The following is a 16962-nucleotide window of genomic DNA, read 5'->3' as shown; positions in this document are numbered from 1 at the left end:
TATGAAAAATTAATTCAAATGAGTATTTTTTTGTCAAACTATATAAAGCTTCAAAAAAATTTTGTTAAATATTCAATGTCTAATGGGTAAAGCCCAATAGTTACTAGGAAAAGTATCCTGTGTTCAGCTGGTATAGGCAATAGTAAGTGGAATAATATGTAATTGAGTTACAGTAAGTCTCCAATTCTTTAGCTATTTTGTTTTACTTTTTTATTTAAGAAAATCGGGCCAAATGTGTGAATCATCTGATATGTTTATTTAGGGCTCTTGGTTTATGGTTACAGAAACTCAATTAGCGCTTTAACAAATAAACCAAAAGGAAGATACGGATTTATTGACAGGATACTGAAGCATCTTACATAATTGGTGGAAGAATTGTAGCACCTGCTTTAGGGACCACAAAGACTGGAAGTGGGGAAACAATGTTTCAAATACTCTAGCTTTGTATCTCTTGGGACATTGGTGTGATTCTCTCAGGCTTCTCCTGGCATGAGGATGCACGGTCCAAACTATTTTCTTCCATTTAGTGTCTTAGTAGTTTTTTACACAGTGCCCCTAGGCCAAAAGCAATAGCTGACAGTTCTATTTATTATGTAGTTAGGATCAAACATCTTAAATATGTATATTCTAACAATTTAGCTATTTGAAAAATTAATACACATAATTGAAAGAAAACATTTTTATTTCAATGTGTGCCTGTTGGATACTGTTCATATTCTCAAATCTTGGAATCAGACATTACCATTTCCATTTTTTGTTTCACATTGATTTTTACATAGTACTTTTTTGTCATAGCAACTGGTAAAAAAAAAAAAAAAAAAAAACCCAGCTTTTTTAAGAAATGTCATCGACAGGAATGTTTTTGAGCTAAGGTTGAAACTATGAATGGCCTCAGATAGTAGTTTGTGTGGTCCATTAAATGTCAATTATTGCTTTTTTTCTTAAAAATATTTAGGTAGTCCTATAGTGCCCCTGTGAATTTACTGTGGTACCCCAGAGTGCCTTAGTGCACTGCTAGGGAACCATGGTTCTAGTAGAGAATTATTCTGGTTGGTTCCACGTTGGATCATGTCAAGGGAAAAGGGTATTATTTGGTCAGCCTGGGTCACTCACTCCTTTGTTTAGGGGGCATAATATTTCATAGCATGGTATATCTGTTTACCTAATTCCAATTTTTAAAGGAATATAAATCAACCTCTTGTATATATGCTTACATACCTGTGACTTTTTCTGTAACATAGATTTTAGTAAGTCTCACCACACACTTAAACTGGAAAATAGTTTATTTATAGATTTGAAAGTGTGATATTTGTGCTTTTAAGAGTATCTGGGTAATTGAGGATCAAAGATCTAAATGTCAGAGCTAAAACTGTAAAATTCTTAGAAGACAGGAAAAATTTCATGACATTGCATTTGGCAATGATACCTTGGACATGACACTGAAAGCACAGGCAACAAAAGAAAAATATAAATTGAACTTAATGAAGATTAAAAAAACTTGTGCATCAGAGGATACTGTCAAGAAAAGGCACCCCAAAGAGTGGGAGAAAATATATGCAAATCATATATCTAATAAGAGATCAATATCTAGAATATATAAAGAACAAAAATGGACAAAGAACTTGAGTAGACATTTCTCCAAAGAAGTTATACAAATAGCCAGTAAGCACAGGAAAAGATGCTCAACACTGGTCATTAGGGAAATGCAAATCAAAACAGTGATGAGATACTACTTCATACCCGTTAGGATGGCCATTATCAAAAAAGTAGAAAAATGTTGCCTAGAATGTAGAAAACATTGAACCCTGGTATGTTGCTAGAGGGAATGTAAAATGGTACAGCCACCATAGAAAACAGTCTGGCAGTTCTAAAAAAAAAAAAAAAAAAGTAAACACAGAATTACTAGACGACTCAGCAATTCCACTCCTAGATATACCCCAAAGAAGTAAAATTAGGAACTTGAACAGATTTTTGTACACCAGTGTTTATTAGCAGTATTATTCATAATAGCCAAAAGGTAGAAACAACCTAAATATCCATCAATGGATGAATTTATCAACAAAAATGTGGTATATACAGATAATGGAATATCATTATTAGAAAGGAATGTAATTCTGATACATGCTACAACATGGATGAATCTTGAAAATACTATGCTCCAATAAGCCAGACACAAAAGAAATACTGTATAATTCCACTTATTTGAGGTATCTATAAGATTCATAGAGACAAAGTAGAGTAGTGATTACCAGGGGCTGAGGGGAGGAGTTAATGGGGAGTTGTAATGTAAAGAGTACAGGCTTACAGTTTGGGATGATTAAAAAGGTCTGGGAATGTATAGCAGTTGCGGTTACACAACAATGTGAATGTACTTAAAGCCATTAAACTGTACACTTTTAAAAACGGTTAAAATTGTAAACATATTTTAACACAGAAAAAAACTGAAAAAATGCACTTAAAATATGTGCAATTTGTTACAGTTCAATTATACCTTAAAATTTTTAAAAAAAACTATCTGGGTGATCCAAAAGTTTTTGAATACCTTAAAGATGAAATAATAAACTGGAGAGCTTTGAAAACAATTTATCCTACAACATGATATATTTTATAATGGAAATAGATCTGTGGAACACAGGCAAGCAATGGCTGTATTTTAACTTTAGAAAAGCCTTTATCCCTGGTGGTACCTTCATCTATAAGAGATGAAAATGTCTTATTGCTAAATGGTGCAAAACAGATTAGAGGTCAATTTCTTGTTTACTGTTGGTTTGCTGTCAGATGAGAGAGAAATAACCAATGGTTTTATAAAGGGGTTAGGGTTGTACTCTCATATATTATCAGCAGTGATATAGTGAAGGTTCACAGATGACTTGTCAGCTCCTTGGAGGATAGAATTAGAGTTCAGAATTATCTTGACAAGTGACAAGAGCTTGTAAAGAATAAAGATTTTTGGGAACAAATGTCAAGTAGTATTCTTCAGACAATGGATAATAAAACATTGATGAAAATCTCTAGTTTTGTGGGAGAATGAATATGAATAAAGCCCATATTTTTTGAAAATGTAATAGGACATGTATGTAAGAAATATATTGTCAGTACACAAGGACTTCTTATTGGTTTCTCTTTATGAACAATATACATAACATGAAATTATGCTATATTATTGAACTTACTGAATGGAGAGAGAGTATGGAATAGAGGTTGACAATGTAAACTGTGGAGCCAAAATGCTTGGATTTGAATTCTACCCTTTCCATTTGGCTAGTATGACCTTGGGAAATTTACTTCTCTGTATGTTTTTTTTTTTTTTCAGCTATAAAGATAATAGGAACAATAATGGCTTCCTTATACAATTATTCTGGGGGTAAATGAGTTAATATGTATACTACTTTAAAAACAGTATCTGGCATATAGGGAAATGCTTAATAAAAGGTAACTGCTAATAATACAAGCTTAACAGCTGGTCAACTTATTAATCTGAGGTTAAGCTTGTATGTTGCTTGATTTGGGAGTGTTTTCTCTTTGTTCTGTTATTTTTTTTTTAGATTTATTTTTTTATTTAAAAAATAATTTGGTGTAGATGTAAAGCTCTTGCTTTTTCTGGGTAGCATACTACATATTATTACCATGCTTTTCTGATGCTTTGGAGTCAGTTATTCATGTGGGTGCAAAACCATTCAGGTTCTTTGCCAGTTATTAGAAAGCATTACATATGTATGATTGCAAAATTACCTTGGCTTCAAGTTAGAAGAAACCACTTTATAGTTTCACCTATTGATGAAACCTGTCTAAGGTTGGGAAAAGGACAGGCAAGAAAGTCAGTTTTCAGATTTGAGACAAAATTGTTATACAAAGAATGGAACATAAAAAATTACTTCAGGGATGACTCAATCAAAGCAAGATTATATGGCCTCCTAATTTTATATGATGGCCTCGAAGAGATCAAAGAGGAGTAAGACCACCTTCGCGCTGTCACTTTTGCATACCTGTGCATGTTGAACTTTCATACTCTATATCCTTGTTTTAAAGCAGTATTTTTTTCTTTACAAAAACCATTTTCATTTTATACAAAAGTGTCATTATGTTACTGCCAGTTCAGGAATTAGGACAACTTTTGTATAACTGAAGTAAAGATGAGGACTAGTATTTCATCTATTCTGTTTGGTTCAAGAACTCTTTTTACATGCTCCGTGAAAATGACACTTTACGGTTATGACCACATATTATCTATTACTAGCTTAATGCTGGAACATGAAAGTAGAAAACTCCAGTATTCCCATGGATTATGATAATTATCACCTCTAGTTATTTTTATTTATTTATTTATTTATTTATTTTTTTGAGACAGAGTGTCGCTTTGTTGCCCAGGCTAGAGTGAGTGCCGTGGCGTCAGCCTAGCTCACAGCAACCTCAAACGCCTGGGCTTAAGTGATCCTACTGCCTCAGCCTCCCGAGTAGTTGGGACTACAGGCATGTGCCACCATGCCCGGCTAATTTTTTTTTCTATATATATTTTAGTTGGCCAGATAATTTCTTTCTATTTTTAGTAGAGACGAGGTCTCGCTCATTGCTCAGGCTGGTCTCGAACTCCTGACCTTGAGCGATCCACCTGCCTCGGCCTCCCAGAGTGCTAGGATTACAGGCGTGAGCCACCGCGCCCGGCCTCTAGTTATTTTTAATTGCGTTTTTTTTTTTTTTTTTTTTGGATAGGGTCTCACTCTGTCACCCAGGCTGGAGTATAGTGGCATGATCATAACTCACTGCAGCCTAAATCTCCTGGGCTCAAGCGATCCTCCTGCCTCAGCCTCCCATAACTGGAACTACAGGTGCATGCCACCATGCCTGCCTAGTTTTTTTGCTTTTTGTAGAGATAGGGTCTCATTATGTTACCTAGGTTGGTCTCAAGCAGTTCTCCCGCTTTGGCTTTCATTGTTTTTGAGATCTTTTATTGTCCCAAAACTCTTAGAAATACTGTTTCATTGATTAATCAAACATTTTGAGTAGCTCTGGAGGGAACTTGTAGTGTGGCGGGAAAGGGAAAAGGAGTTGGGAGAGGGAGAGAGGTAGACATTGATAAAAGAGAATAAATGCTAAATCATGTGTACTTGCAAAAATGCGGTAAAAGTTTAGTGGCTTGGAATGCTCGGAGAGCTCTTAGGGTCTGGTTTGGAGAGAAGGCAGTCTGGGTATAGGAAATAAAAAACAATGGCAAGGCATTTGAAATGAACGTAGAATGTTCTAGAGGGGAAGAGTAAGATCCTCATTCTGGGGAGACTGTGTGGTTGAGAGAGAAAGTCCTAATTTTGGGGGGACCTTGTTGTTGATCTTGGCAGGTGTAACAATAATACAATAATAGTACCCTGAGAGTTAACTGAGAATGTGTAGAGAATAATGGTTCATGTTGCATTGGCCCACTCACTTAAATAATTTTTTCTTACTTGACCTCAAATGCCTATGACTAAAATTTTTGCTTAAGGAAAATCACACATTACTTTATTATTTTAGGCTTTCAAAGTTTATAATGTACCTTCCTGTGATGAGGACTTAAACAAAAATTTATAGTGAATAATGGAAACTTATCTTTCCTGATAGTTTATTCTATGTGAAGACCAGCAGGTAGAAACATTGAATTTATGGTAAGAACGAGAATATTGAAATTTTAAATGGACACAGGATTGCTTGAAAAACATTTATTGAGTGGGCCCTGGTTAATTTCTCTCATTTGCCTAGATTTTTAATCAATTTTTAAAAAATCTTTTTAAAGACTAGTAAAGTTGTAGCAGTGGGAGTAGAGAAGGAACAAAGAAATCTGTAACTGGTTGTGATCAATTAGTTGTAAACACCACTGCATTTGGGCCAGCCCACCTAGATTATTTTTGTTTTTTATCTGAAAAATAGTTACTGAGCATCTTCCTCCTCTTCATTAGAATTAATATTCATTGATTTGAGGACATTAGCGCAATAACCCTATGTTCTAATGTTATCTCCATTTTACAGATAAGGAAACTGAATGAATGTCTCAACGTGATATGAGTAAATTTTGGAGCCAAAATTCGCATCCAAAACTATCTGATTCCAGAACCTGTACTCTTATTTACTAAGCTATATTGTAATGCCTCTCATGTTTGACATAGTGCTAGGCCCTTGGGTTCAAATGTTGATTAAGAAAATGACCTGGCTGGGGGAGGTGGCTCATGCCTGTAATCCTAGCCCTCTGGGAGGCCGAGGTAGGAGGATCGTTTGAGCTCAGGAGCTCAAGACCAGCCTGAGTTAAGAGCGAGACCCCAGCTCTACTAAAAATAGAAAGAAATTAGCTGGACAACTAAAAATATGTAGAAAAAATTAGCTGGGCATGGCGGTGCATTCCTGTAGTCCCAGCTACTCAGGAGGCTGAGGCAGAAGGATTGCTTGAGCCCCCCAGGAGTTTGAGGTTGCTGTGAGCTAGGCTGATGCCACGGCACTCTAGTCTGGGCAACAGAGTGAGACTCTGTCTCAAAAAAAAAAAAAAAAGAAAAAAAAATGACCTATCTTAGAAATCATCCTTCTGGTGGGACAGAGAGAGAAATAATTATGACATGTAGTAAGGGTTATAAATTGAAAGAGCTCTATTGAAATGGCACAGTAAACTCTGCAGGAAAGCTTTCACAGTGAAAATGTATCCTTCAGTTTGTGGCTTGAAACATGGGATTTATCCAGGTGGATAAAGTGGGATATGTAAATCAGGCAAAGATAATAGTGATAAGAAAAAGTTCATGGACGAAATTTTAAAAAGCAGCCCTGAAAGTCAGAGTTAGTATATGTAATGGTGTCTCTTGAATTCCATGGCATCTCAGATTCAATAAAATATTGAATTTTTTTTAATGCTCACTAGCCTAACTATAGTTTTTTTTCTTTTAAAGGTATTTGTGTTCCATTTAAGTAATCTCAGATATCACCAGTGATGTGTATACTACACTGTGGAAACACTGGTAATGGAGTATTCCTATTGGAAAAATACATGCTGCAGAATATAGGGTTTAGGTTAGATGTAAGAAAACTGTTGAAGGTGTAAATCACTAGAAAGGAAAAAATGTATGTTCTTCCTGAGGTCCTTACATTGTCTCACATTTTAGCATATGTACATGTCCTGACCAGAAACACAAGGAGTACAGAATGTGTTGTCCAGTCATAGGCTTAATGGTTACCAGAAAGCATGCATAAATGTTATAGTCCTTTCTCCTCTTTCAGACATTAGCTTCTGCTCTGCTCTTTCTTTCTTTCTTTCCTTTTCTTTTTCTTTTTCTTTTTTTCTTTCTCTTTTTTTTTCTTTCTTTCATGTTCTGTCACCCTGGCTAGAGCGTCATGGCGTCAGCCTAGCTCACTGTAACCTCAAACTCCTGGGCTCAAGTGATCTTCCCGTCTCAGCCTCCTGAATAGCTGGGACTACAGGTGTGCACCACCACACCCAGCAAATTTTTCTATTTCTTTCTTTCTGTTTTTTTTGGTAGAAGTCTCCCTATGTTGCTCAGGCTGGTCATGAACTCCTGGCCTCAAATCCTTCCACCTAGGCCTCCCAAAGTGGTAGGATTACAGGCATGAGCCACCCCGCCTGGCCTCAGACATTATTAGCTTCTTTGACAAACTATTTTTATGTTGGAAAATGCAAGAAACATAAGGTGACCTTGGAGATAGGATATTATTATTAATAGTTAAGCTCACACACTTATTGGAAAGTTGAGAATTCCAATTACTTGTCTGTATGGATTGTTTTTCATGCTTTACATTAATGTTTTTGTATAAACTATACACTTAAAATACTCCGTAATGTATACAGAATAGGTTTCTATTAGGCTGTATGTTAGAGAAAATTTTTCATCTTAAGGGAGTATTTCACTAATATTTTAGTATGTTTAGTATGAATGTAAATAATTTAGCCACTATGCTTTTTTTTAAACACCACTCCTCCCCAGTTTCTGATTAATAGGTTAAGGAAAATGGTGTTGTAAGAATTTTTTAAATTCAAAGTTTAGTTTTTGTCTTCAGTGTGAACCCAGGCTTGTCTGAAGTTTTCTGAGATGTTGATTTAAATGCAATTATTTAAAAGTGTAAAGGGAGAAATCCCTTTTACTTAAAAACTTCTTGTTAGCCCTGATTTAACTTTGTACTTTTGCCTGCCTTTTTTTTTTTTTTTTTAAGTAAAACATGTTGATGAATTCTGCCTTTTGGTTTTAGCTGAAAAAGTTCATTTTCTTCCAAAATATATTTGGATGGCAGTTACATGTATCCCTCTGTTTACATGAGATAAATATTATTTATTTAAAAGGGTGGGCCGTTTTCTGGGGAAGTGTTGAATTGAAGATGGTGTTCAGGTCAAGATAATTTCTGGTCTTTTGGCCATTTAATAGTCTGAGGAGAACTTAGAAAGTGTAGGTATTTGAGCTCACTATTTAAACAGAGCCCACGTTGTGGTGTGTGGTTATTGGAGGTTATTTGCATTTTTATTGGCTTGTTCTCAAAAATATGAGTAGCCCCTTTCCTAATTGCCAGAATATAAATTTTAACTAGGCTAGTAGAAGAGTGGGTTCTTATAATTTCACACAGCCTCTACTGTTTGAATTTTGTCTCTCTTCTCTGAATATACCTCTTGGCTAGCTGGAGTTGGACGGTGTTTAATTATGACAGCAGTTAAAAATTCAAATCTGTTTCTTCTTTTCATTGTTAAGTCATATGCTTAAAGGATACATCTGAATTTTCATTTAGCTTTTCTGGTCCTTGTCCATTTTGATGCTTGTTACTCTACATAAAACTGAGTAGAAGGAGCCGGAACTTTTGAGAGTCTGTTTGTTTATAGATGGGGAAAGGAGCATTAACATTCCTAATAAAATATTCATATACTGATAAGTAATATGCAGATTAGCTAGGTTTGGGATACAAATAGCTATTTTTTCAGTGTAGTTTACTTCCAAATTTTTTCTAGAATTCTATCTCATGTATGTAGGCAAAATAGGAAAAAAGCATGCTCATTTATACATGAACATACACTTTATAGTTCCAGTGGCAAACTAGGGGGATGGTATAAAAAGGATGGAATTTGGAGATTCTGTTTTTATGGCAGGATCGAGAAGCAAAACATAACAGAAGTGTAAACTTGGCATGTTTCAAAATGACATTGGTATGTTTTTATCATGAATTTTGCCTAGTGTTTTAGTTGCCTTAAAAAACCCCACAGTTTTGGTCTTTGCTGTCTGTCTCATTGATTAGTTTTTCCTCTTGAGTACATAAAAAATGGGAGCTCTTTTCTTGTTTTCTTTATTTTTTTTGGAGGGAGCTCTTAATTTAAACCTTATTTTAAGAAAACTTTTTGAGCCTGTTTTTAAAGCTCCTCTTCATAGGGATTGATCATTTTGGGTCTTCTGTCCAAGAAAATGTGGTTAAAATTTTATTCTTTCAATGGTAGGAGGCAGGAGGGACAGAGTCTGCAGTCTAATGTTATTTAAGATACAATTATATATATTAAGAGGGGCAAAAGTCATTACAAGATTATAATTAGGAAAATTTAAGTTTCTGTGGAGAGATAAGAACTTCTGAAATTCAAATCCTCCTCCCACCTCCTTTAAAAAAAAAAAATAGAACATTTAATTTAGGTATTGTTGGTGTAGGACTCTGATTTGGGGCAAAGTAGGGAAGAAAAGAGGGAAGAGGGTAGGGGGAACCAGAGTTACTTCTTTCCACTTCACTGGAGGTTAATTGAGAACTAGTGGCAGGACATTAATAAATATGCAGGAATCTTCCTTCTGTTAATTTCCCAAAGGTAGACCTTGGAACTAGTCAAAGGAACAGAAGTCAAGAAACCTTTTTCCATTGCTGAAGCTAGTCTTTCTGATCTTTCCATAGCAATTATAAATATTGAACTACCTGTGGCACTTAGATAAAATGACCCTGCTTGGCTTTTAATTCAGTTAATTTCTAGTGATCAAATGCCTGGATTTCATTGTAACAACTGAGACTTAAGTACTTCTTTTTTTCTCTGTTAAATTATAAGGGTTTTTTCTTTCTTAGGAGATAGGGAGCATTTCTTCCTTTCAGATGGAGAACCTAAATGCTGCTTTATAAAATTAGATTTAAAATTTTTAATTTCTTTAGTGAAGTGATGCCTACCCTGTGATCTTTCATAGAGGGTATGGAGTCAGAAAATAACATTACAAATTGCTTATAGAACTTACAATCATATTAATGATTTAATATATCAGTTAGAAGTATGAAGTGAATGTTGTACATGTGGAAGTGATTATAAAGTTCCATATTGCGGTTGGTTGTCATGGTCACTTAAGTCTCTTTTAATCTATACATTTCTCTTCCATCTCCTTTATTTTGAAATTTGCTTAAAAAATTGGGTTTTCTTCCTGTAGTTTTCCATAGACTAGGTTATTATTGCATCCTGTGTTTCATTAGCAGTTGTAAATAGTGATCTGATTCTTTCCTTCATGTATCAGGTGGAATATTTCCCTCATCAATTATAACACTTGATTCTATACAGGTTTAGTTTGTATAGGGAAAAGCAAGATAGATAGATCTTTCCTCTTACCGGTTTTCAGAAATGAGAGTTTGGTTTCCTAGCATCTTCCAGTGGTGGGGTGTGTGTGTGTGTGTGTGTGTGTGTGTGTGTGGAGAGAGAGAGAGAGAGAGAGAGAGAGAATGTGTTTCATTATGAACTCATACTTAAACATACTAAAACTCAATCCATTGCAATTAACTGTTTTTGCTCAAGTTATTCCATTTTTGGCCAGTGAGTGTATCTTCAAGTTGGCTCCAAAGTCTTTTTGATATACTTTCAGTAGTCTTTGATGGTTTTCTTGCTTTCTAATTTAAATAAGATGTTCCAGAATCAACTTGTACATTTTCTGTTCTAGACCTAGAATTGGCTATTTTTTCTTAGGAGCTCTGGCTCCTTTTCAGGTGGGAATTAGCATTTAGAGGTCATAGTCTAGGTGCTTAGAATGCTTGTTGCTGCTAGGTTGATCCCATAGCTTTTCTGTGGTAGATTATTATTTCATGAATTTGATTATATTCATACTTTTCACTGATTTTTAAATTGAGCTATAATTCACATCACATAAAATCTACCTTTCAAAGTATATAATTCAGTAGTTTTTAGTATAGTCATAATGTTGTATAAACATTACCGTTACCTAATTCCAGAACCTTTTCATCACCCCACAAAGATACCAAGCACCCACCAGCAGTCTTTCCCTATTCCCCTCTCAACCCAGCCCCTGGCAACCACTGATGTCCAGAATAGGTAAATCCATAGAAACAAAGTACATTTCATACAAATGGAACCATACAATATATGGCCTTTTGTGCCCCAGGTCCTTTCACTTAGTATAATGTTTTCATCCATGCTATATCATATATCAATATTTTATTTTCATTGTTGAATAATCCATTGCATGTACATTATATATGCAGAATGCACCACATTTTGTTGATTCATTAATTGATGCACATTTGAGTTGTTTCCAGTTTTACCATTATGAATAATGCTATTATGAACATTTATGTATAGGTGTTGTTTTTTTTTTTTTTTTTTGAGACAGAGTCTTACTCTCTTGCCTGGGCTACAGTGCTGGGGCATCAGCCTAGCTCACAGCAACCTCAAACTCCTGGGCTCAAGAGATCCTCCTGCCTCAGCCTCCCAGGTAGCTGGGACTATAGGCACGTGCCACCATGCCCAGCTAATTTTTTCTATATATTTTTAGTTGTCTGGTTAATTTCTTTCTCTTTTTAGTAGAGACGGGGGTCTTGCTCTTGCTCAGGCTGGTCTCGAACTCCTGAGCTAAAACGATCCTCCCACCTCGGCCTCCCAGAGTGCTAGGATTATAGGCGTGAGCCACTGCGCCTGGCCTGTATACAGGTTTTTATGTGGACATGTTTTCGGTTCTCTGGGGTATATACTTAGGAATGGCATTGACGGGACATATGGTGACTCTGTGTAACTTTAGGAACTGCTAAACTGTTTTCCGCAGAGGTTGCACCATTTTACATTCCCACCAGCAACGTGTGAGGGTTTCACCTTCACATTCCATCTATGTTTTTTAGATTAGTATCTTCAACACTGGAGTTAACAGTTTGAGCTAACAGTTGTGCAAAATACATCTAATTCACTTCCATATAAGTTGAAGATACAGCATTACGAATGTGTATATGATGCTGTCATTAGAAATTTAATCCTAAAATACAAATACTTTTTGTATAACAGTAGAACAACTAAAAAATTCAGTAGGTGTTTCCTTTTTTCAGAGGTTTCTTTACAGCAACATCCAGTTCTAGTAATTTCATAACTTCAGGAATAATTTATTTGCCTTTGCCCCTCTCCTTTTTGTTATAGTTAATTCCAACAAGTGCCTTCTTTGCACACCCTTACCTTCTTTCCTAAAACAGCACTTCTCTGTTTCTCTGTATTACCAAAACCGGCTTTATTTTCTTTGCAATACTTACCCGCTACCTAACATTAGATATTTCTTTGTTTCTAGTGGGGAAGGCAGACAGTAAAATTAGGTTCCATGACTTTTTGTTCATAGCTATCTTCCTAATGTGTAGAACAGTGCCTGGAATATAGTAGGTATTGAGTAAATATTTATTGAAATGAATAAATGAGAATTTTATACTAATTTGGGTTCTTGAGGTAGGTGAAATCACCAAGCTTTGGTTTGGGTTTGAAGAATGGTAAGAATGATGACTCTGACTTGATTTATTCCTGAACCATCTGGTTCTTCATCATCATTCTAGCCTCTAAAAGGAGGAAGCAGGGAAACCCTGCTTGGTCTTGTTAGCCTCTCCGTTTATACCTCTCCTGTTTGGTTTTTATGCCATTCACACACTGATATCTCCCACATTTATATTAATATCTCTAGCCTCCTCCTCCTTGATCTCCAGGCAACCTGTGGCAACAAACCAATCTAGGCTGGTTTATCTATACTTTACTTGGCATCTTCATTTGGATATCTGATAGGCATCTCAAACATACCGTGTCTCAGATAGAACTCCTAATTTCTTGTTCCTTGTCCCCTATCTCTACGTGGGGTGGGGAACCCATTTTTCTTATGGATATCCCTCATCAATAAATGGGAAATCCTTGCTTCCAGTTGCTGAGACAAAAAGCTTAACTTCTTTTCTCCCATATTTAATTCATCAGCTCAGATCCTATGGGTGGTATTTTCAAAGTATATCCAGAACCCAGCAACATCCTCCCATTTCCCTCACTCTACTACCTTTTAAACACTACATTGTTTCTTGCCTGGATTATTGAAGTAGCCTTCTTAATTGGTCTCCCTGCTTCCTCCTTTACTCCTCACCCCCATCAGTCTTGTCTGTTCCCCCAACCCAATAGCCAGAGTGATTCTTTAAAGTAAGTTGTCTCATGACACTCCTCTGTTCATAATCCTCCAAAACATGATCTGGGACCCGCTACTTCTTTGATATCCTCTGTTCCCTCACTTACATTGCTCTTAAAGGGTTTATGTTGAATGTTGAAGCCCAAGCTCCCTGAAATATCCTCTGTTTACAGAGATGTAGCAAACCAGAAATGTTAGCTTTGCATGAGAGCAATCAAAAGAAAACAGCAACTCATTCACTTTTTTATTAGCCTATCTTTGGGTTTCTAGTTGGGTATTCTTCCCAACTAGAAGAATAGCTCCTTTTTCGTTCTTAAAAAATCAGGTAAAGCTATTAGCACAGTTTGTAAGTTTTCAGAAGAACATAGAATATTTGGGTAATAAGGTAATTTTTTCATATTCTGCTTATCAAACTGAGTCAGTTTGGTTTCCACAGATGGGGGATCCATTTTGAGTTTACAGATAACCACAAAACATTCTGAAAGACAAGAATATTGTTTTTGCATTTGCATGTTGATTTTAACAGATGTTTTATTATTTTCATCCAAGTTTTATTACTGTCAACATTAGGAATGTTAGGCTTTGCTACTTTTTTTCAGAAATAGGTTAAGACCAAAAGAATTTTTACATAGGAATTATTGAGTTTGGATTTGATGAGTGGGAATTGGCAGGGTGATACTCAACTTTTTCTTGGCTGACTCTGGTTAGGTTTTTAGGTCTACATATGTACAGCCTCTTTAATTAGGGTATGACCAATTAGGGGAAAAACTATTGCCAATTTTGCCCCCCCTTTTTTTTTTTTTTTAGATCTCGGCATAAGGGAAAAGAAGAGCCTTGTTAGACACTGAAGAAGGGACGAGGATTTCTCCTCCTAGTCTGGGCCTCCTGTCATGGTAAGTACGGAAAATAACAAAGAAATTGGAGTAAAAAAACCCTCTGTCCTGAAAACTAAATGAACGCTAATTCATAGTTACCCAGTTTTTTTGTGAGAAAACATTTTACTTTTCGTTTCCCAGATCTCTCTTGTCTTTTATTTTATTGTTCACTAGTAATAATAATTATAGAGTACTCCGGAGTATAGAGCAGTTTCATTTCTATTAACTATAATCCCGTGAGTCTAGATATCATCTCTTATTTTTCAGTCAGCTAATAAGTAGAATCAACACTAAAACACACAGTTCTTGGACTCCAGGTTTTTTATTCCTTTTCTGGGAAGTAGCATGTGGTGAAAACATTTTTGTGTGTGTGTGTGCGTGTGTGTTTGGTGTGTGTAGGAGAATTGTGAGATGGTCATCTGCATATTCTTTATTTTTTAATTTTTTGACAAATTGTATATAATGTACAGCATGTGTTTTGAAATACGTATACATTTTAGAATGGCTAAATCAAGCTAATTGACATACACATTGCCTCACAAGCATATATGTTTTATGAATTTACCTTTCTGGGTAGAAGCAATTCCCTACCTTCCCTATTCTATCTCTTTAAGACAGTATTTTGATCCCATGGAGGTGGAGCAGCTCTGCACACCCCCTCCTACATCTTTGACCAAAACCAGGATATAATGGGCACATTTCAGTGACATATGGACCATTTAGGGCCCTGTCCAAGTAGGGAAGATGGTGCAATGCGCCAACCACATTTTCACATTCTCTGAGGATATGTAAACAGTGCTTCAAGGCTTAAAAAAGAAATGGTCATCTGTAATGTTGTCCTACTTCTACCTTGTGATGTTTCCTAGATCCAAACTGTTTTATGCTGGCGCACAGAGGAAGGAATTGAAAAGGCCATGTTAATTTCAAGCTTCATTAGGGACATGTACAGAAAATGCTTTTCAAAATTAAAAACAAAGTGAAACAAAACAAACTAATTGTGCAGAAATGTCATATTAAAAGGAAGAGAAAGGTAACAGCTCCCATCTTAAAGCTGGGCCATCTTTTTCTTAGTTTATGGGCATTACAATTTTCTGATTTGTCTTGTACCCAAACGTTGACCTTTTACTATTTCTCTAGACTGTATTTTATTTTATTGCTTTTCCTGCAGAGTTTTTAACGAATTGAAAAAGTGCTTGCGTAGTATTTATATGGTGTGTATGACAAGGCTAATGAATAGCAAGTGATGGGCTTATGAAAGCAGCTTGGTTCTGTATTGAGGCTTGTATACCATATAGCTAGCAACAGCGTGGTGATTCTTGCTGCTGGGGTCTCTGTGGTGCCTAGTAGACAGTTTTCCTAGTGTTCTCCCTGTCCCGGCCCTATAGACATGTCCTGGAGATGCTTCTGTGTGCAACAGTTGGGGAGCAGCATGGCCATGTGTCTTTTGTTTTTAAAATTTCTCATAAAGCAGCATTATAACAAATTTGTAAACATTCATACTTACAGTTCTACCACCAGAACTCATGATTGTATTCCTTTTTACTAGTCCATGTTACATATGTTTTATATAGTTAGAATAACATACTAAGTTTCTGTTTTGCTTATTTCACTAAATGAATTAAACATTTTACATATTAACTCATTGGATACCTAAAGATCATTTTACTAGCTCTGTAGCATTTTGCAAGTTGAACTATTGATTTAACAATATGCCATATTGTTTTAGTGTTTAGATTGTATGTCCTTAATCCCTAGTTTTGTATAGAGAAATCAGGAGCACAAATTTTGTTTTTAATGTATACCTCTGTACTAATTTGAGAATAACATCCTCTTCTGTCTACTCTTAAAGGTTCTTTTTTTTTTTTTTTTTTTTTTTTTTGAGACAGAGTCTCACTTTGTTGCCCAGGCTAGAGTGAGTGCCATGGCGTCAGCCTAGCTCACAGCAACCTCAAACTCCTGAGCTCAAGGGATCCTCCTGTCTCAGCCTCCCCAGTAGTTGGGACTACAGGCATGCACCACCATGCCCGGCTAATTTTTTCTATATATATTTTTAGCTGTCCATATAATTTCTTTCTATTTTTAGTAGAGATGGGGTCTCACTCTTGCTCAGGCTGGTCTCGAACTCCTGAGCTCAAACGATCCGCCCACCTCGGCCTCCCAGAGTGCTAGGATTACAGGCGTGAGCCACCGCACCCGGCCTCTTAAAGGTTCTTAAATGAGGTTGGATTCTGTCTTTGAGAGGTTAAGTATTAGGAAAATAATGTTTTCATGGTATATTATGGAAACTCTCAAGCCTATGCAAAGATAGAAGTACAGTGAACCCTCATAGACACATCATTTAGCTGCAGTAATCATCAATTCATGGCTACTCTTGTTATCTGATTTCCTCACTCCTACCCCTTTGGATTATTTTGAAACAAATCCCAAGCATTTTATCAAGAGAAGTGATATTTTTTTATCGCCTTCAATACCAGTCTTAGGAAGAGTCATTGAAATTGACAGTAGGACTGGACTGGTAATTACTTTCATTTTTACATTTTGCCAACATCAACACGAGACGTGAATTTGGTTAATAGGACTAGTGGGTCATCAGTCTCTCCTCCCCACATATTTTAAATATTTATCTCTAATAATGACTTCCCCTCTGAGGTATGCACTTATCTTCTCTTAACTACATAGTTTAGCCAGTAGCATAAACTGGCCTGGAACTGTGG

General features: G+C 36.0%; 1 protein-coding gene across 4 annotated transcripts in view; it reads left to right on the top strand.

The window, feature by feature from the left end:
• MTMR3 (myotubularin related protein 3) overlaps window positions 1-16962 on the top strand; it is a 115308-nt gene that overhangs the window by 48018 nt on the left and 50328 nt on the right. For all 4 annotated transcript variants that reach the window (XM_069496779.1, XM_069496780.1, XM_069496778.1 and 1 more), the window contains exon 2: window positions 14181-14266. In XM_069496779.1, the coding sequence (XP_069352880.1) occupies window positions 14264-14266 (3 nt within the window). In that variant the 5' untranslated portion in view covers window positions 14181-14263. The remainder of the gene's footprint in view (window positions 1-14180; window positions 14267-16962) is intronic.

The sequence above is a fragment of the Eulemur rufifrons genome, chromosome 21, assembly GCF_041146395.1.
Source record: "Eulemur rufifrons isolate Redbay chromosome 21, OSU_ERuf_1, whole genome shotgun sequence".
Taxonomy (NCBI): Eukaryota; Metazoa; Chordata; class Mammalia; order Primates; family Lemuridae; genus Eulemur; species Eulemur rufifrons.
This window is presented reverse-complemented; position numbering and strand designations above follow the sequence as displayed.